Raw genomic sequence first — 22,328 nt, 5'->3', positions numbered from 1 at the left:
TATATATAATTTCAAAAACCATGAGTTTATGTTTAGGTTATAGCTAGAGCTCATGCTGGATATTTAATAGTATGAAAACAGCACAATGAATAAATTAAACAAACACGTCTAGACATTTCCTGCTCACTGCCTTCCACATTCCAGGTCTATAGCAACACTAGACATTTCATCCTGTCCACCTCCACTTCACACCATACTGCTCCAAAACCACTATAAGTATTTGCTCCTGGCATCTCTAACCTAGATGGGCACAACGCCTCTGCTATCATCAACACTCTTGCTCTCTTTTTTTGCTTTGTCTGTATTCATGAAAGACTACATATACCTCCATCACTATTCCTGTTAGAATGTCATCCTCATTCAACTATGTCTCACTTATACCAACAATTTCTGGGCAAATGAACTCTATCAACCCTACAATTTCATTCTCCTTGTTTTGAATACTGATAGCATTTGTAAACATACACATTGGTTCATTTATGTTTCTATAACAAGTCCCACTAACCCTACTTCTTGGACATGACTCCTCTATACTCTCCCCTACCCAATTCCTGTCTATCATCACTGATACTACATCCTTTCCCAGACCCCCCCCCCCACACACACACATATCACCCACACATCCTTAACTGTCTTAATACGTTCTAGTATACTTTTCATGCAGTGTTCTCCTGTCCACCCTGACCTCCCCCTCTTTTCCTGTCCACTTCGTGTTCCTTCTCTATTATTCTTGCCACTCACACCACTCACCTCTCCATTCACAAACTTGCCTACCTTACACAACATCACTTGCTTTCTCAGGTCTTATTTTCACTTCAGTCATTCTCTCTAGAAGCAACAGTTTCTCCAACTGACTCACAACAAATCCATTCAAATGTAGCCCATCTATCTTATACAGCTCTATCCATCCCTCAAACTCATTTCACACACTCACAAAATGAACTCCTTTCTCCTCACACAACTCTGCTAGCACACCATTCAAAATCTTTGCTCACCTTCTAAACTCATCACTAACATACCTGGGCAACACACTGAATACCTTACCTACCATACTGTTATCTTTCACTCTCCTTGACAGTCCCATGACATTCTTCCTTACATTCTTCTCATTTTGCAACATTTTGTTATCAGTCAGATCATTCGTGCCAAATACCAACTCTTTTTCTTGCATACTCCTCTTATCCAATGCTACAATGGCCTTGGTCATTCTACCTGCCAAAAAACAGACCATGTGCTTATTTTCATTCACCACACCTCTTATTATCGAATCTCCATAATGATAGAAGGTATTTTGTTGATCTTGATTAGAAGCATCTTTTATTGTATGAAGTGAAATTATTCAATTAAATGCTAGTAAATAATGTTTTAAAGGCTAGTAAATAATAAAGGAAAGTTTTCTCACCAGTTCTATCAATCTGAAACAATTATGTGAGAACTCAAATTTTTGAACAAATAGGAATTATTACTTTGCAAATTGTAAAGATTTCTCTTATGTATCCTCAACAAAATTAAGATTTAATACAAAGGGTAAACTTTTTTTTTTCTTTGTCAGAAAATCAAATTTGCCATACCAAACTGCACAGGATTTTAATTTAATTTATTTAGTTAGTTATTTTATTTAATTTTTTATTTTTTAATTTAATTAATTGATTTTTATAAGCAAGATTATATTTTGGACTTATATCAATTTTAAATGCTTAAAGGCTAAAAAGCTCTATAACTGAGAAGAGGCCTCCACATAGCCTTTAAAGGAATGTGGAGAACCAACCAGGGATTCTGACTTAATGTCCAATCCTCATCTTTTCGTGGTGCACCCTGTTAGGTATCTATGTGGATACTGAACCACAAGTAAAATTATGGTACATGACAGAATTTCATGCCGAATGGAATGTCGTCTGGTTAAACAACACAACTCGTTGTTTTCTCCAGGGAACCAGGGCAAACAGCGAAAAGTCAGCTACTGGAACAATTCCTGATACACACCCCTACTCAACATCTTGAACTCTGATGTTCATAACAACATAAGAAGCCAGAGAATGGAACTAGCAGAAGAATTGGAAAAGTAACAGTGATAGGGGTGACTGAAACAAAAAAGACAAAAACTGGTGAGATATTTTAAGCAATAAATACAAAATGTTATGTTCAGGCAATAGCAATCAGGAAAAAGAAGGAGTAGCTATAGTATTCAACAATAAAAGCAAGGCTAATCTTCTTGAATGGCAGACAATAAGAAATTGAGTGATGTGGGCAAATATCAGAATCAGGAATTGGACAATGAGACTCATTTGTGCCTATGATCCCATAGAAGGTTCTACTAAGGTAAAAGTGGAGGAATTTTTTGTGGCTTTAGAGGAAGAAACTGACACAATGAAAAAAGAAAAGTTGGTCCTTGTTGGAGATCTAAATAGTAGAATAGGAAATGATTGTCAGATATACAAAAATATTTTGGGAAAAATTTGGAGAAAAGAGCAAAGCTAATAATAATGGCAAATACCTGTTGGATTTCTGCTCAGGACATGGACTGGTTATTACTAACACAATGTTCCAACATAAAAATGTGCACAAATTCACATGGAGAGAAGACGCAAAGAATAAGAAAAGTCTCATTGAATATGTTATTGTTGATAGTGATGTTTTCTCCCTGGTGCAGGACACTAGAGTGTACAGAGGATTTGAAATTGGAAGTTTATTTATTTATTTATTCATATGGAGTTTCCTCCCATTACTCTCCCGTCCCTATCGGGGCAAGTTGACCTCCCTCATGGGGTGGTTAAGTATTTATGGCTGTAGATCCGTGTTTGTTCACAGGTCCGGTTTGCCTGCTTGTGGGATGAAAACCCCCAGATAAACTGGGGGGGGGGGGACCCTGCTGTCCACACCCAAGACTGGCTAACTTGGCTATGGCTGAGGAAGATCCTTAAGCTCCTCACGTCGGTGATGGGAATCGAACCCAGGACACTCCTTCCCCAGCCATATGGTTGCGAAGCGCAAAGCCATTAGGCTAACCGCACAGACAGAAGTGATCACCATTTAGTCTTGAGCAGGATAAAACTGATTTTCATATTGAAAAGAAGAACATGTAAGAAAGTTTTAAAGCAAATAAAAGTTGAGCAGCTCTCAGATGTCAACTGGAGACTAAAATACATAAACATTATTCAAAAAAAAATAAGAGTTTGAAAACAGGAACCAAACCTTGAAGATTCAGTGGCAAGCCCTGAAGAAAACATTGATTGATTCAGAGCCAGAGAGGCATGTGGTGAGGTTGTCTGCAAGGATAGAAAAATCAGAACTCCATGACATAAGTTAAAGAGGCAGGGAAGGAAAAGAAGAAAGCATAGTGAAAGTTCCTAGCAAATAATCAGCTTGTGAGAATACAAAGACAAACGTAAGAAAGCTAAACACTGTGTAAAACTAGCTAAACAGAAGTCATGGGAAGATTTTAGTAAGAACATACAAAATAAATATCAGGAAGATGGCAAAATATTCTGGAGCTGTTGAAAATGCTCAGAAACAGAGGAAACAGTGCTGTAAAAGGAATTAGAGATGATAACATTCACATGAAAACAGGAGAAAAAAGATATCCTTGATGGATGGAGTTACTTCGAAAAATTGCTAAATAAAACAATCAGAGACAGCACAGTAGTAAAAAACACTCAACAGGCATGCAATCAGGAATACATATCCATACTTGAAGTAGAAAAGCCATCAAAAGCCTGAAATGTGGAAAGATGATATTTGACCAGAAATGCTAAGTATGGAGGTATAAAAGTCTTCCAGTGATTACACTACATAGTCTTGTACATGGGTACTCATAGCACCCATATACAAAAAGGGAAATAAAACTGAATGTGTGAACATATTATTATTATTATTTGACACCTCCAGGGAGTCCAAAGACTCATCGAGGGAGGGCACCTACTCTACAACTCTGTCTAATCTATAGCTCATTCTAACCGCAAGTACACCAACGCCATTTACAGCCCACCACCACAACTAGTATTTCCACAGACAATCACAAACATCCATGCCCACAGCAGGATTTGAACCCGCAGCCTTTCGGCTGGAGAGCAGATACACTAATCATTCGGAAAACCAGGCTGGCAAAAATTATAGAGGTATTTGCCTATTGAGTGTTCCTGGTAAGATTCATGCAAGTATACTTGAGAAATGGTTGAGAAGAATTGTGGAAAGGAAGTTTGGTGAAGAACAAGCTGGATTCAGGCCAAATAGAGTCTGTCAGGATCAGATTTTCACTTTACAACAAATGGTTGAGAAATCATAGGAATATAAAAAAAGATCTGTATTTAAGTTTTGTAGACCTGCAAAATGCATATGTCAAGGTGCCAAGAGAAAAACTATTCAAAACTACAGTTATATGGTGTCAATGGGGCATTATATCAAGCAATACTTAGTCTTTATTTGAGTTGTAAGTCAGCAGTTAGAATTGAAGGAAGTACAGGAAGATGGTTTAATGTTAAATCTGCTGTCAGACAATGATGTAGATTATTCCCCTCTGTTATTCATTATCTATCTGGATCACATTATGAGGGAAAGCTGTATTAAACATGTTATGAAAACTTTAGATGTTAATCTGAGCTCTTTACTTTATGCAAATGATTTTATAATTTTAAATGACTCCAGTACAAGTCTGCACGATTAACTGATTAAACTGAATAACTGTTGTAATAAATTTGGTATGAAAATCAGTAATAACAACAGGCATGGTTGTAGACAGCGAGTCAAAGTTTTGAGGACATATTGCTAAGGTTGCCCATAAGATTATTTAACTACTGAAGACCACACTAACAAGCAGAGGTAAGGAAGTTGTTATTCTGCTTTATAAAGCTTTGATATGCCCACATCTGGATTAATGTGTCAAGTCTGGTCTCCTGGATTTCTTGGGGATGTGGAAGCAGTGGAGAAAGATTCAGAGGCAAGTGACCAAGATGGTGAGTGGTTTGTGGAATGTTCTCTATGAAGATAGATTGAGGATGTGTGAATTGAGTTGATAGGAGAAAAAGAGAGGACGTAATAGAAACATTTAAGTTGCTTAAAGGGTTTTATAGGATTGATGTAGTGGAAATGTTTCAGCACTTGGCTAGAGGGATCAGAACAAAGAGTCACCCCTGGAAGTTGAATAAAGGTGTAGTTAGTAGGGGTGTGAGGATTAGATTTTTTGCTTGGAGAGTGGTGAATGAATAGAATGGGTTGCCTGAGTCATTTGTGAGTGCTTTGTCTGTTAATGGTTTCAACAAGAGGTATGACAGATATTGTGTTGATAGTTTTGGCCTCCCAGAATGAGTCTTAGGACTCCATGGAGGTACCTGTGCAATAATAATAATATATGCCCAAAGCAACACAAGCTATGAGGCCAGTGTATTGTCTCTTAATTGCTTTTATTCTTGTGGCTAGTTTGTCTGTTTTGCAGAGTGTTCCAGGTATGCAAGCATACTTGAGAGGAGAAAGAGAAGGACAAACTGGGTTCAGGTGAAATAGAGTTTGTCGTATTAGATTTTCATGTTAAAACAGATAATTGAGAAATCATGAGAATATAACATAAATACGATTAAAGTTTTGTATCTGTAAAAGGTATAGACAGGGTGTCAAGAGAAACTTGTTTAAAATGCTACAATTATATAGTGTAAACTGGACATTATATTGAGCAATTTGTAGTCTCTATTTGAGTTGTAAATCAGCAGTTAGAATTGAAAGAAGTACAGGAAGATAGTTTAATGTAAGATGAGAGTGCAGTGCCGTGCCGTGGGTAGGAGGCACCCTTGTGCAAAACTTTTTCAGTTTCCACATAAAATGAGTTTCCATGAAAAATTTTACTATGTTAAAAGTACAAAACAGTTTATATGCATACATAAAAATAAATTTTATTTAACAATAGTAGAACATTGTAATCACTAAAATTCATTAATAAGGAATTTTTAATAATAAAAATTTTCAAAAATGTTTATTTTGTTAATATATAAATACAACAGAATATATATATATATAAACAAAAATTACTTTTATTTTAATATAAAAAGAAATATTACATAACAAAGATAATTTGGAGATATGCTTTTAATATACAACAATTAAGATAGATGTAGATTTATTTTACATGTCCGTGTGGTTAGCCTAGTGGCTTTGCGCTTTGCAACCATATGCCTGGGGAAGGAGTGTCCCAGGTTTGATTCTTGTCGAAGACATGAGGAACTTGAGGATCTTCCTCAGGCATAGCCAAGTTAGCTGGGGGGGGCAGAAGGGTTTTTTCCACCAGTTTATCTAGCGTTTTTCATCCCGCAAGCAGGCAAACCAGCCCTGTGAACATACACTGCTACAGTCAAAAATATATCCCCCACAGCAGCAGGCTAGGTAACAAGTCAGTTGGGAGTGGTACTAACAAGAAGTCGCATCTAAGTAACATGCGGACCCTGCATAGGAAGTGAGAACAACATGTAGTGAAAGAAGAAGTAGATTTATTTTACATATTAATCTGTCTTGCTTTAGCATCCACAAAATTTTTAATAATATCTTTAATGTCTAATGAATCCATAATATTATTTTCAATTGATATAATTGATAAATCCGTTAGATGCTCTCCAGACATTGTTGGCTGCAAATAATTTTTTACTGGTTTCAGTTTTGAAAAACTTATTTCCCCTGATGCTACGGATATTGGTAATGTTAAATAAAGTTTGATGTTTTAAGGATACTTGTGACATAAAGACTGAATAATATATGCACGCAAACACAAGAAAGATATTTAATTAACCAAATATTTCGGTCTGGAAATAGCAGACCATCTTCAGTGGCACTACAAGAATAGTTTTAAAAAAAAAAAATACAAGGTGGAATACTAACAATAGATCATTTAAAAATAGAACAAGCTGTGTGATGTTATATCACTAAGTATTAAAGGGAATATTTTTAAGCAGAGACATGATTGAAATAAAGATATTAATTAATAATATTAAATAACATAAAATGATTATGAATTAACGAGTTATCCTGATTAGACTTTCCCAGATTTTTGATATAGATATACAGTCATTCTGATTCAGGTAGGACAATGGAGTAAAGCCTCTACGCTTTCTTTGAATAAACGTTCAAATTTATAATGGGATCTATGTAAGAGACGAGTTTTTGACCAAAGGATGTTGTGTTTAGTTTCAATCCCGTGCTGAGCCAATCCAGATTTTTCAGGTTTATTGTGATGAATGGAGGACTGATGTTCTTGGATTCTTTTTCAAGAGAACATCCAGTTTGTCCAAAATAGGAGAGATCATAGTTGCAGGGAATTTGATAAACTCCAGGAAGAGATGTAGTTGAGTGTTTGTCTTTAGGAGAAGGAAAATGGGAAGATAATTTGTTAATAGGTGAATACGTAGCTGTTAACTCATATTTCTTCAGAATTCTTGCGATAGGTTCTTAAATCCTGGAGATGTATGGAATTGGAACTCAATGTATTGAATCTTCGTTGTTTTGTGGTGGATTATAAGAATTGAGAAGATGTTGAGTACTCTTTTCGGAAAAGCCATTGAGTTTCATGTGTTGTTGGATAGTAGAAAGTTCTTTCTGTAGAAAATTAGAAGTAGAACAATCAGTTTTGGCTCTTCTGATTAGACATTTTATGATTCCTGTTTTTTAACAAGGATGATGGGCTGATTCTTTAAAAATATAACGACCTGTGAACGTTGGTTTCCTGTAAACTGTAGTTGTAAGAGTATTTGAAGGTGACTAGATGAGGAGAACGTCTAAAAAAGATAACTGGTTGTTTTCTTCTATTTCCATAGTAAACTTTATAAGATGATGTAAGGAACTGATACTGTTTAAAAAAGAAGGTAAGGAGTCTTTGTTGTGTGGCCATACAGTAAAGATGTCATCTATATATCTTACCCAAAAGGATGGTTGAGGGAAAATAGATGAGAAGAGGACTTTTTCTAGATGTTCTAAATAAAAGTTGGCTAAAGCAGGAGAGAGAGGACTTCCCATGGCCGTTCCTTCTACTTGGCTGTAAAATTTGTTTTGACATAAGAAATATCCAGAGTGTATTACGAAATCGAATAGTTTTATAATGTCTTCTGGAAAGATGTCAGCAAGTAATTTTACGGTCTCCTTGAGAGGTACATTTGTATATAAAGATTCTATATCAAAGCTCACCATAAGATCTGTAGGTTGCAATGAGACATTTTTTAATTTTTCTAAGAAATCTGAGGAGTTTTTTTAGAAAGGAACTAGAGTTGCCGATGTGATTAAATCTCTACTAGAATTAAAGAAAAACAAGAAAATAATAATCACCAAAGCTGATAAAGGGAAAGCCACAGCATTGCGCTTAACCAAAAGGGTTACACAGGTAAGCTGAAAGCTCTATTGTTAGATTGGGCTACTTATCTCCCTATGAAGTACAATCCCACCAACTCACAAATTTAGAAAACTTCACAGGCTCCTTAAGAAGGTCACTTCTTGGCCTGTGGAAATCACTAACAAATTAAAACCATTTAACTCCATACCCCCCCCCCCCGCATTTATGGACTCCCAAAAATACATAAGGAAAATGTGCCATTACGTCCCATAGTGGATGGCATTGATTCCCCCACATATAAACTAGCTAAACATTTGGCCAAAGCTCTCACTCATACTATACTGGCAACACACCTTCACACATAAAAAACTCAGTCCACTTCAAAGCCAGTATAGAAAATCTTACACTCAAACTCACTGACATAATGGTCAGTTTTGATGTCTCCTCCTTATTCACAAATGTTCCACTCAAAGAATCCTTAGAGCTAAATTTCCTCCCAATATCACAGCCCTATTTCAGTTCAATGAACTCAGGCTATTTTGTTTGGCAAGGAAAATTCTATAAACAAATAGAGGGCAGAGCGCCATGGGTTTTCCACTCTCCCCACCCTTGGCCAACTTTTATATGGAGACTTTTGAAGAGAAAGCCTTAAACTCTGCCCCACAAAAACCAACCATTTGGCTTCGCTATGTTGATGATGTGTTCGCTATTTGGCCACATGGCTCCGATGCACTCCTCTCCTTCCTAAGACACTTAAACAACCAACATCCAGAATCAAATTCACCCTGGAAGAAGAAAAAATCAACTGCCTTCCTTTCTTAGACACACTAGTCACCCACCATCCTGATGGAACCTTGGTTTTCTCAGTCTATAGAAAACCCACCCATACAGGCAGATACATTCACCAACAATCCCACCACCCTTCCTTGCAACAATATGGAGTCATTAAGACACTACACAACAGGGCTAAACTTATCTGTTCAAATGACAATGCCCTAACCACAGAACTAATTCTCAACACTTTCTCAGCCAATGGCTACCCTCCTCAAAAAAATCCAAAAAATATGGAAACTAGTAAACCACAACCCCCCCCCCCTCACAACAAGGATTACTCTAAATCCATCACCATACCCTATATCTGAGGCACCTCAGAAAAAATTACAAAAATCCTAAAAAAACATGACTTAACTTCTTGTTACAGACCATATAAAAAATTGGCATCCCTTATCCACTCTACTAAAGACCAACCTCTCCCCCTAGACCTACCTGGTGTATACCAGGTCCCTTGCAGCTGTAAGCTGTCCTACTTTGGCCAAACAGGCAGGACAGCAAATATCAGAATTTCAGAACACAAGGACTACATCCGGTTTCACCAATACAGCCACTCTGGTCTTGCTGACCATGCACTGGATACCTGCCATAGAATACGGTGGAAGAAAGCCACAATAATACATCGTAGTAAATACAAATATGAAAGGTTTTTCATGGAATCAGCTTCAGCCCTAAAAAACAATCCAAACCTCAACAAATCATGAGACTGCCTCAAATTTGGGAAACCTACATTCAGAAGACCTTCAGCCCTAATCGCCCAAGAATACCAACATTGCCCACTAGGGGGCACGATCAGGCCTTTAGGAGAAATAATAGCTTCCTGCTTCTTCCTCACTTACTGTTTGTTGTGCCTCTGTGCACATGTCTTGTTCTTAAGTTCTTTGAAAATGGCAATGTGATGTTGCCGAAATATTGAAGTATATTAAAATTTATTTTAATGTATATCCTAGTTTACGTTGTAATTTCCTTAAATTATTTAGTAAAAAATAACAAGATATCCATTTAAAATTTCCATAAAAGTTACTAAATTTCAGGGGCCCCGCTTTTCCATTTCGCACAGGGCCCCGCAAAATGTAGAAATGGCCCTGTTCATCTCACACCAAGCAATGAAATTCATCCCCACCTAAGACAATCGCATACATCCATGCCCACAGCAAGATTCAAAGTCACAGACTGTTTGGTTGAAGCGCAGATATACACAGCAGATATTTCACCACTTGGCCAGCCAGCAGTTATAGTTTACTACATCAATCATGGATAAACCTCATACAGAAAAACCATCATGTGTGCAAGAGGTTTCTATTTCAAACTTTACTATAGTACATATATCACAATCAGTCTACACAAGATAAATAAAAATGACTGCATGTCTATTTCTAAAATTAAGGATACTGAAGGCATTATCAAGAATCACAATATACAGTACCATAAACCGCACCTTGTTAGACTCCATGAACCCATGCAGCAGATCAGCATTCATTTTTTAACATTATGGAAACAACTACCATGTTATAGTAAAACTTCATAATAATAACTCTCTTCATAATAATAATCACTCGACGTTTCGACCTTCACATCAAGGCCACCAGCTGGAGCATACACATATATATCAAGAAACAAGCTACGTCACAATCTATACGGCATGTTAAAGTCAAAGTAATTTTGTCAACCATTAACAATACTGGTCTGACCTCTAGTGAAAAAAAAAAAAAACATCACTACAAAGCTAGAGTCCTGTTGGTTGTTATTATTATTTGTTTGGTTACAAATCTTTAATAGATATATTAAACTATACAGTATTGGTTCCCAACCGGTGGCATGCGTACCCCCAGGGGTACATGTTGGGCCATTCAGGGGTACATGAAAAATAATCAGTAATGGCAAAAAAACAAGTAAAGTAAACAAAATGCAAAACGTTAGTTATGGAACAATAAATGTCAGTATTTAAAAATAGCTATTTTAAAACAAGGGGTACAATTTAAAGAAATGGGTTTAAAAGGAATACACAACAGGAAAAAGGTTGGGAATCGCTGCTATAAAGTAACATGCTCTCGTATAATTACTCACAGATAAATTTGGACAAAATACTATAGATGGTGGAAAAGGGCTGAAATTATCGCATAGAGTCCTAAAGTAAGGGATGCTGAAGAACTTGAAAACTTAAGTGGGCTGAATGTGTGCCATCCAAATTCTTGGGATTTTTATGCTACCATTACTGTTTAGAATGGTATCACTCAGATACAATTTACTGTCAAATATCACAAACCTTTACATAACATATGTTAAACCAAACTGACAGCAAAAAACAGTGCGGAATATCACTCGTAACATATGAATGCACAGTTACTCGTGACCTCCAAGCTATTCACTGAATTGTGTAAGAATATTTACATTAAACATTTTGCATTTATCTGTCAGATCAGCTGCGAGCTCCTCAGGGTTAAAGACACATTAATCAAAACTCTTGCCACGTATATCAAGGGATTGCTGCAATTAATTTCGGCACATTATTCAAATCCCGCGTTAAGCAAGGGATACCTGTATATTGGCCAGTACATGTACGTTTACGGTAGGATAGACTACGAGGGAAGGTGTGTGACCATTGTATCCAAAAAAGGAAGCGAATTTTGATTTTCAATTTCAATCATAAATTGTATGTGCTCATGTTGTTTGTTCAGGTGACTGAGAAAAAGTGTTTAAAGTTTGGCAAACCATATCTAAGCCAAACTGTTAGTTTGAAAGTAAAGGCATCTAGAGCACATTGTTCAAATGCTTCGATATAAAAGTTAGCAATTGGGGAGGGTAGTGTAGAGCCCATGGCTGTACCTTCTTTTTGTAAGTAAAAATTATTTTGCTACACAAAGTAACCAGAGTATAGTATGTGGGCAAAAAGAGCCATAATATCAGATGGAAATTTTTTCTGTAAGAGAAGAACTGTGTTGATGATTGGGACATTTCTGAAAAAGGGCAGAAACGTCAAAACAGACTAATAAATCATCTTTGTCAAGCATTATGTTTTTAATTTTGTTTATGAAGTGGTGTGTGTTCTTTACATAGGAGAGGAATGACCTACCAACTCCTTAAGTTTTACTATAGCATATTAGTTGTTTCCATAATTTTAAAAAATGAAATCATATACTTTTCACTATTATTCTAATTCAATGATACCTGTTGATATAACAAGTAAAATACAGTATAACTCAATCAAATTATTAAATCAAGTGATCAAAAACTTGATTCTTAAAAACGTTTATGTATCTGTAAGTTCTGTTTAACTATATCAGTATGCAAAATCGCAACCATTTCTACATTTTTCTTAACTACAAACTATGTAGAAGAAGTCCTTTACATATACTCAATTTGTGATGAATCAATCATCTACTACCTAGAACAAGGATCGGCAAACTTTTGAAACGGAAGAGCCAAACCTGTTCCTCACAACAATTTAAAAATTATTCAAGAGTCATAAATATATTTTTATAAATAAGGAAAATTTAAAGTAATATTATAGTAAATTTATAGTAATATATAACAAGTTATAATATTAATTATATCTTTATTAAATGAAGAAAAAATCACACAAAAAATTGCTCTCGTTGGTTTTAATCAGTGTGAGCAATGAGCTTGCATTTCCTTACTAAGTTTCTGTATGTCCGGTTTGTAACTAGTCGTTTTTAATTTAAGGCGCCAAGTTGGCATCAGTAATTTGGCTCCTCAATTTACATTTAATGAAATTCATGTTAGAAAATGATTGCTCACATAAATATGTAAACCCGAAGATACTGAGAACATCAAATGCAAATTTTTTCAACTTATGATATGAGTCAGGAAGACTATTCCAAGTATTGAAAATCATTGAGTCTGCCTTCTGTAGTTCTTTTATAGCAGTTTGCTTGCACTGTGAAATCAGACTGCATTTTTCTTTTTCCAGTTCTTCTATTTCAGTACCAAGACGTACAAATTTGGAGCTATATCATAAGTCTTTGGTTGTCAAGTCCAGCAATTGTATTTCAAAATTAGCCGTGTCAATATCAAACAGAGAAAAATTTAATTTCTTCACATTGGCATTAAGAGGATTTGTAATAAAAGCTAGAGTGGCTTTATTATTCCTGAAACCTTTGAAGAAAAGATTCTCTCATATTTAAAATTGCTGTCTTGAAATAATCTTTGTTAATGAGGGCATTGTTTTCTCGGCGATATTGAGAGAAGTTTGGAAAATTAACTAAAGTTCCCCTCTCTAAATCTTCAGCGAACAGAATCAATTTCTTTTCAAACGAAATAACTTCCTCTAGCATTGAAAAAGCAGTATTTCCCTTGCCTTGTAATTTATAATTGAGCTGATTCTGTGATGTAACGTCCACCATAAAGTACAATTTTTGCAACCACTGATCTTCTGTTAATTCTGGATATTGAACATCCTTGTTGTCGAGGCATAGTTTGATTTCATTTATGCAAGATGCAAAACACTTTAGCATGTCGCCTCTGGAAAACCATCGAACCCTGTTGTACTGGAGAAGATCTGCATACTCGCTCTCCATTTCACTTAGCAACCTTTAAATTGTAGATAGTTAAGTCCCCTTGCTATAATGGTGTTGGTAATCTTAATTACCAATTCCATAATTCTACCAATTTCTTCTGTAAATGTTTGTGCACAAAGTGCTTCCTGGTGGAGTATACTATGGAAAATAATCACTTCATGATTAATTTTTGCTTTTAAAATTGAAACAAAATTTTTTTTCACTCCTGTCATACTTTTTGCAACATCGGTTGCAATTGACAATTTTATCGAGTTGGATATGATTTTTTTCCATGCATTCAATGACGGCTTTTGCTATGTCCTCTCCACGTGTTTGGCCCTTGAGTGGCAATAATCCCAGAAGCTCTTCTCTCGGACCCTCAGATGATACATACTACACAAAAAGGGAAACTTGGGTTGTGTCCTTGATGTTGCAAGACTCATCTACTTCCACTCCCTCTGTATACCCCCCCCCTCCATGCTCGCTTTCCCCTCCCTAACATCGCTCATCTTAGTGCCACCAAGTTTTACAAGACCTATAAAACAAATGAAATCACCATTATGTGAATAAAATCCTTTAAAAATTTTATAAATGAAACTATGATAGTTTTATTTTCATTTTCAATTTTACTTCAGAGCCGCATGTGGCTCGCGAGTCGTAGTTTGCCGACTCCTAATCAAGAAGATACTTGTCAACCTATCTGTATGTGCGAAAATACATTTCAGAAGTCTGCAAAACAGCAGTAAATTCTAAACATTTTAAAAATAGAGACATTCATTTGAGGTGGTAAACTATCACCTTAAATGATATTATCACAATAATAATAAAAATAACTAAAAATAAATATACCCAGTCATTTCTTTGGCTACTTTCAAAACTCGAGTCGATAACTTGGACAAGCCTTTGGCAAAAGATGTTTCCAATTCTGACCTGTAAAAATGATAAATTTAAGTTATACTATTCATCTAAATTTTATTATTTATTTCTAAAGACTAGTTTTTTTATTTTATTTTTATGTGACTGCTATCCACAAAAGGTCACAAACCTATAGAACATTAACACCATCGATGGGTTAAGGTTTTGTGTATGTACATGCGACATGCATGTGTGTGTGTGTGTGCTTTCTTCTCTTCTATTTTTTTTAAATCTAAATTTAAATTTAAAATTCATTTTTTTTTATTTAAAAATTAAATGAGGGAAAGGCATATACTGACACTTTCTTGGATTCAGTGAAGGCATTTGACAGGGTTGCCACATGATAAATTGATATTTAAGTTGCAGCACATGGGTTTGGATGTCAGGTTGGTCAACTGGATTCAGGATTGGTTGTCCGATAAGCATCAGACAATTGTGTATGGCAGGGCAGTTTCAAGGAGGCAGAAGGTTACAAGTGGGGTCCCATAGGGCTCAGTACTGGGGCCTATATTGTTTAACCTTTATATCAATGACACTGTCAGTGGATTGCAGGGGAATATTCAGTTGTTTGCGGATGATGTGAAGCTGGGAAGGGTTATTAGTAATAGTGCAGATGTGGTAGCCCTGCAAGAAGATTTGAATAAGCTAGACAGATTGGCAAATGAATGGAGTATATCAGTTTAATGCAGCAAAATGTAAGGTCTTGAGGTTTGGGACACATCGATGGGACACCATACTCTACGGGTGTCGAGGCTAGCTGGTGAACGGACGTGCTATCGGAGAGCTCCTGAGAGATTTGTGATTTTTGTTGATTTATTGATGTTTTGGATTCAATTTAATGGACTTAAGTGTGTAATTTTGGTATATTATTGGAGCTTTATTAGCGTGGTTAGTGTCTAAAGTGTTTTATAACATAATCTATGTCGGGAAGTCGCCGCTAGATGAATTCGTAATGTGTAGTGTTTGTGCAAGCTCCAGATAAGATAAGTATCATTTTCAGTTATCGATACAAATTACTTAATATTGTGTAGTTTTGTTTTGTTTGATTTGCGTATTTTAGTGCATCTGTTTTTGGTGTGTTATAACGTATAATTTGACAAAACACGTTGCAAATAAGTATGGCACCTGTGCGAAGGAAAATGGCGGCCAGTAATGATGGTTCACCATCCTTATCAAAGAACGGTAGTATAAAAGAAATGAGTCAGTGTACTAGCTGTGAAATGTATGCTTTGCAGAGTGCGGTTAGATGATAATAAAGGATTGAATGTGTGTAGAAAATGTAGGGAGAATGAGGAATTGAAGTGTATTTCGGATCGTGAGTGTGATATTTTTGTCAACCTTCAGAATGAAGGAAATAGGGATATGACAAGAAACGGCAAGGTTGTACATGAAAATTGTGAGAGTGTGAATGATAGTATAAATGGTTTCTCAGAGAATAAAAAAGATGAGATAGATGCATTGAGTGAGATCGTGTTGTTGAATAGTGCGATAGAAAGAGCAAAACAGCAGCTAGAGTGCATGAACAAAAGTAGACTGAATGAACCAACCAATAATAAAAGGTATGACAGGAAAAACAGACGTATGAATGTGAACATGAACAAAATGAAGGATAGAGTGCTGTATGGTGACTCGTTAGTACGAGGTGTGTTAGTAGAGGATTTGACAAAATCGTACCAACCTGGTGCGACCATAAAGGGCGTAACTGAGTCTATTAGAGAGCAAAAGGAAAGGGTGAAAGAAATGATTGTTGTGGCAGGTACGAATGATTTGAAAGGAGATAAAATGGAAATGATAGAAGACTTGAATGAATTGTTGGAGGTAGCAAAAGAAAAGAGTGAGAGAGTTAGAATGATTAGTCTTTTGCCACGGTATGACACTGAAATGTTTAAAAGGAGGGCTATAATTGCAAATGACTTTATGCGTGGGTTATGTACGACGAGTGGTGTGGAATTTGTGGATGTGTGGAGTGAGTTTGATGGGCGAAAGGATCTATATAAGATGGATGGCTTGCATTTGAATGGTTACGGTGTAAGAAGACTAGAGAAAGTGTTGCTGAATGTAGTGGATGTGCAAATTCAGGGAAACATAGATTTGTTAAGGGGGGGGAGTAGATATACAGTCCTTATGGAGGCAGTTGAATGTAAGAATGAATATAATATGCCAGAGCAAATAAGGACAACAAATCTGAGTGGGATAGTTAATATAAGGCATCAAGGTAGGGTTGGGGCTAATGGGGGTCTTAAATTCATGTACACTAATACTAGGAGTATTAGGAACAAGAAGGAAGAGTTTTTGGCCATGGTTGGCACTTCCAGACCACAGGTTATAGGTGTTAGTGAAACATGGCTGACTGTAGATGATATAACTAGTGGGATTGAATGTGATGGGTATAGTGTGTTCAGGAATGACAGAGAGAATAAAATGGGGGGGGGGGTATTGTTGATGATAGCTGATGAGCTCCAGCCAAGGAGAATAGAAGTTGAATTGCAGGATAGAGAAAAGAGCACATTTGAGGCCATTTGGTGTGAGATTGTGGCTAGCAGAACTAAATATACAATTGGGTGCTACTATAGACCAGGTGATGGAAAAAATGGTGGTGACAGTATGCACAAGCAAATAGAGGAAATGGGTGGAAGGAGGGTGATTATTATGGGAGATTTCAACTATGGTCGCATTGATTGGAGTGAGGAGAGGACACACGGAAGGAAGGAACTGGATTTTATGCGGTTATTAAGGGATAACTGTCTGCGACAGCATGTAATGGAAAATACTAGGGTCAGAGAGTGCTTGACCTAGTAATTACATCTGAGGATTTGGCTGTAACAAATATGACCACATTGCCACCAATCGGTGAGAGTGATCATAGGGTCTTAACTTGGGAGGTGGCTAAAGGTGTAGAATTTTCAATTAAGACAGGGTATGTGTGGAATTATCGGGCTGGAAATATGACAAGCTTAGGAGTTTGATTGGTTCAGTGCCATGGCATGTACAACTGCAAGGACTAGAAGTTGAAATTATGTGCATGGGAGGTAGTTAAGAAGTGCTTGCATGAAGCAATGGCTGAATGTATACCTAGAGTCCGAATAATAAATCAAGTAGGGTTTAAATAGATGAATAACACCATTAAGCTTGAGCTGCAAAAAAAGAAACAACTATGGAGGGAATTTAAGGAGAAGGGTGACCGGCAGGCACATGAACGGTATAAAGCGCAGGCCAGAAGGGTGACGAGTGTGGTAAGAAAAGCAAAAAAGGATTATGAAAGAACATTGGCCATGCAGGCTAAAGAGAATCCTAAACAGTTTTTTAGATATGTAGCAAGTAAAAGGAAAAATGTACATGGCAGATTGATTTTAAAGAATGCCGATGGTAGGGAGGTAACTGAATCAGTTGAGATAGTTGAGTTACTGAGTGAGCACTTTGCAAGAGTATATCATCTAGGTGGTGACATTGCAGAAACTAATAAACCAGTAGATTATACGGGAATTGTGGTTAATGAAGTGGAGGTGAGTAGTCTATTGCATAACCTCAATGTCAATACATCTGTGGGATTGGATGGTATACCAGCTCGTGCTGCACGAGAAGCAGCTAAAGAATTGTCAGTACCCTTGACCATTTTGTTTAATTTGAGTCTCGGGTCTGGGTTAGTCCCAAGCGGGTGGAAAGAAGGGAAAATAGTTCCACTGCATAAAGGTGGTTCCAAGACTGCTGTTGTAAATTACCGACCGATTAGCATATCAGGAATCATTGTCAAGGTCTTAGAGAAATTAGTCAAGAAAAGAATACAGGATTGGATAGATGAAAATGGGATATTGTATGGAGGACAACATGGTTTTGTGAAGGGTAGATCATGCCTTAGTAACTTGCTCACGTTTTATAACACAGTGACGGCTGAACTGGATAGGGGTAATGGGTTTACAGTGATACTACTGGACCTTGCCAAGGCCTTTGATAGGATACCACATGGAACCCTAATCAGTAAACTGGAGCAGATGGCGTTGGTGAGATGGATAGGAGGGTGGTTGAAGGAGAGATATCAAAGAGTGGTTTATTCAGGAGTGGAGTCTAAAAGACGTCTTGTGATTAGTGGAGTGCCACAGGGCTCTGTTCTTGGACCACTGCTTTTCAATTTGTTCATCAATGATATTGGAAAGGATCTGAGAGGAAGTGTTCACTTGTTTGCTGATGATGCAAAGTTGGGTAGAGCAATTGTGAGTGCACAGGACGTCAAAATTTTACAGGATGATTTGGATAGTTTGGAGGACTGGGCTAGGAAAAATGGATGTCAATTTAATGTAGCAAAGTGTAAGGTTATGCACTTTGGGGTGAAAAGAATAGCAGCAGTATATCGCATTGGTGGAACCATACTCCAGGAGATTGATGAGGCCAGGGATTTGGGAGTGTTGGTGGATAGGGAGTTGAAGTTTAGGGGGCACATTGCAAAAGTAACTAAAACAGCTCACCAAATCACTTGGCTTCTGAAAAATACTTTAACATGCAGAGACAAACAAGTTGTTGTTCCTCTGTATTGAGCCTTGATAAGACCCCATCTAGACTTCTGTGCCCAGTTATGGGCACCAGGGTTTCTTCGTGATGGAGAGGAAGTGAAGAGGGTCCAGAGACGAGTGACCAAGATGATAGCAGGTCTGTGGAATGAACCTTATGAGAATAGGTTGAAGATTTGTGGGTTGCAGAAATTGGACGATAGGCGAAGGAGGGGTGATATGATTGAGACATTCAAATTACTGAAGGGTTTTTATAAGATTGATCCAGAAGATATTTTTGAAAATATGACTGGTGGTGGGAGGACTAGGGGCCATGCATGGAAGTTGGGCAAGAGCGTGGTTGACAAGGGTGTTAGAGCTAGGTTCTTTACTTGGAGAGTGGTAAATGAGTGGAATAAGCTTCCAGAGTCTGTTGTGGAAGCTTATTCCACTGGTGCTACAACTGTGAATGAGTTCAAGGCAAGGTATGATAGATACTGTGTGAATGTTGAATAGTTGTTCTTGACATGATGTTAGGGCCTCCCTCGATGAGTCTGTCGACTCCTTGGAGTTTCCCGGAACAATAATAATAATAATAATAATATTGGAGGAGCTGTACAGAGGAAGTAGGGGAGACAAGAGATCTGGGTTTGACGACTGATAGAAACCTGAAATTCAGGGGACATATTGCAAAGGTAGTGAAGGTAACACAGAGGATTGCTGCAATACTGAGAAGGACACTGACCTGCAGAGATAAAAGAGTTATCATTCCGTTGTATGGTGGGGGGAATTGAGACAGCCTTCCCATGCCCCCCCTGCCAGTAGTGTTGCCTTGTGGTACATTGTTGGTGCTTCAGACAAAAGAAGCCCCAGAGATGAATCAAAGGCAACATGAAGCTAATGTCTCAAACAAGGCATCCAAAGGTTTCCAAGCCTCCTGGACTACTTACAATTATGAAGAATACAAAACATAAAAAGTTTCATGCTGGCTCGATCATCGCCCGGAATAACAAGGATCGCGTTGCTTGTTTAGGTGGATGGCAAGCTTCGAAAAAAAAAGTTACAGTCCCCTAATCAACACTACCTCAAGATATGTTCCCTAAACATAGAAGGGATATCTAAATCCAAAGCTGAAGTCATCGGCAAAATAGCCAAAGATAAAGCAACTGACATCTTGACTCTCCAGGAAACCCATGTGCCTGACACAGCCCTCAATAGACTAAAGATCCCAGGACTCATTCTCGTGTCTTATAACTGCCACCTCAAGCATGGCCTAGCAACCTATATTCGGCCTGGTCTTAAGGATATAACCCAAAGTGTTCCTGATACAGAATACTCCATAGGTATTAAATTTCAAAATATCACCACCTACAATGTCTACAAACCTCCATCGCAATCCTGGCCTGATCAGATGGACCGACCTCCTCCTCACCCTGCTATCTATGTTGGTGACTTCAATTCCCATCACACCATGTGGTGCTATTCCTCTAACAACCGGGATGGTAATAATCTAGCTAACTGGATGGATACATATAACTTGTATTTGAATTATGATGCCAAGCAGGACGGCACTCTTTACTCAGCCAGATGGAACAGAACCGACACCCCAGATCTGTGCATAGTCACTAAAGACTCCAAAGACCACCCTCTTCCATCAACCAGAACCATCCTTAACAGATTCCCTAAAAGTCAACATCGTCCTACATTAATAGAGATAGGAACATCAATCCCAGTCATCAGCGGAATACCAATCGTTAGATGGAATCTCCGCAGGTCCAACTGGACATTTCAGAAACAAATCGAGCAAACCATTAGAGCAATTCACCCACTCCTAACTGCTATCCTAGATTTGTTAAACTACTCAAATCTGCAGCAAAAGCCTCTATCCCTAGAGGCTACAGAAAACAATATATCCCATGTTGGAGTAGAGAAAGTGAGGAACTCCTAGCCAAATATGAGGAAACTGAAGATCCAAGTGTACAGGTCATACTACCACATCCTACATAAAAAACTCTACCCATTTCTAAACTTCTATTGAGAATCTTATGTTCAAACCAATTTTAACTTATGGATTATGAGAGCTGAGTTAGAAATGCCTCCCTCAAAATATACTATTCTATTCCCTCAGCCATACGACTGGTGGTGGTAGCTATATGCTACCATACTAGAGAAATGATTATGAGCAAGGTGGTTGCCTTCCTTGCCATACTATATCCTATGACTGTAGCCTGTGTGTTCATGGGGCCGGTTTCCCAGATTGTGGCATGAAAAACCCCCAGATAAACTGGTGGAAAAAACCCTGCTGTCCACACCCAAGACTGGCTGACTTGGCTATGGCTGAGGAAGATCCTTAAGCTCCTCACATCGTCGATGGGAATCGAACCTAGGACACTCCTTCCCCAGGCATATGGTTGTGAAGTGCATAGCCACTAGGCTAACTGGGTGGACCCCAAAATATACAGTTTATCAAAATCCACGAACCCAATTCCATCCTGACTATAGTAGATGCCACTGATTCCCTGTGGTATAAAGTATCAAAACAGAGGGCTCTCTTATCCTTCCCCACCGCTCACTCGTCATACTACCACCACCACCATCATCATCCAATTCCTGACATATACCACCAGGGGGCGGGGAGTTACAGGTCATACATCCTACATAATAAACTCTATCCATTTTAAAACTTCTATTGAGAATGTTATGTTAAATAATACAGATATATTGGCTAGCTTTGACACCATCTCACTGTTTACCGATATTCTCTTGAATGACACTTTCCTTTATCATCCATTCTGGATATTTTTCTTGAAAAAACAAAATTTACAAAGGGAGAGAGGGAACTGCTATGGATTCTCCCCAGTCAACCCACTTGCCAATTTTTACATGGAAAGTTTTGAAAAAACAAGCTTTAGGCTCAGCCCCCCACTGAATGCTTCTATCAGGCTAAGATATGTGGACGATTTGTTCTCTATTTAGCCACAGGAGACACACAGACTCTTTTCCTCACTTCAATAGTCTACATCATAGATGGCAAACCTATGGCATGTGTGCCAGAGGTAGCACGTCCAAGAATTTTGCTGCATGTCAACGATTTACAGGTGATATCCTTTTATACTCTTCATATGCTTGGTGCGGTATTAACAAAAGATCACGTGACCCAAAGACATAGGCAACCGACAAGTGTTAAGTTGAAATGCTAATTCTCTTCAACCGAATTCCATAACATCTGAAATTGTCATAACAACATTCACTATATATTTCCTAGTTTCAACACATTCACGATGGGGT

The 22,328-nt window shown here is 37.6% G+C and overlaps 1 protein-coding gene across 4 annotated transcripts in view; it reads right to left on the bottom strand.

Annotated features, from left to right (window-relative positions):
• The window catches only part of LOC150100364 (nostrin-like), a 398,805-nt gene that overhangs the window by 316,750 nt on the left and 59,727 nt on the right, over positions 1 to 22,328 (bottom strand). For all 4 annotated transcript variants that reach the window (XM_090402920.1, XM_090402918.1, XM_090402919.1 and 1 more), the window contains exon 3: positions 14,494 to 14,574. In XM_090402920.1, coding sequence (XP_090259046.1) covers positions 14,494 to 14,574 — 81 coding nt within the window. The remainder of the gene's footprint in view (positions 1 to 14,493; positions 14,575 to 22,328) is intronic.

The sequence above is a fragment of the Typopeltis vanoorti genome, chromosome 13 (assembly GCF_054136105.1).
Source record: "Typopeltis vanoorti isolate ZY-2024b chromosome 13, IOZ_Tvanoo_1.0, whole genome shotgun sequence".
Taxonomy (NCBI): Eukaryota; Metazoa; Arthropoda; class Arachnida; order Uropygi; family Thelyphonidae; genus Typopeltis; species Typopeltis vanoorti.
Note: the sequence above shows the minus strand (reverse complement) of the source record. Positions and strands in the feature narration are given on the sequence as shown.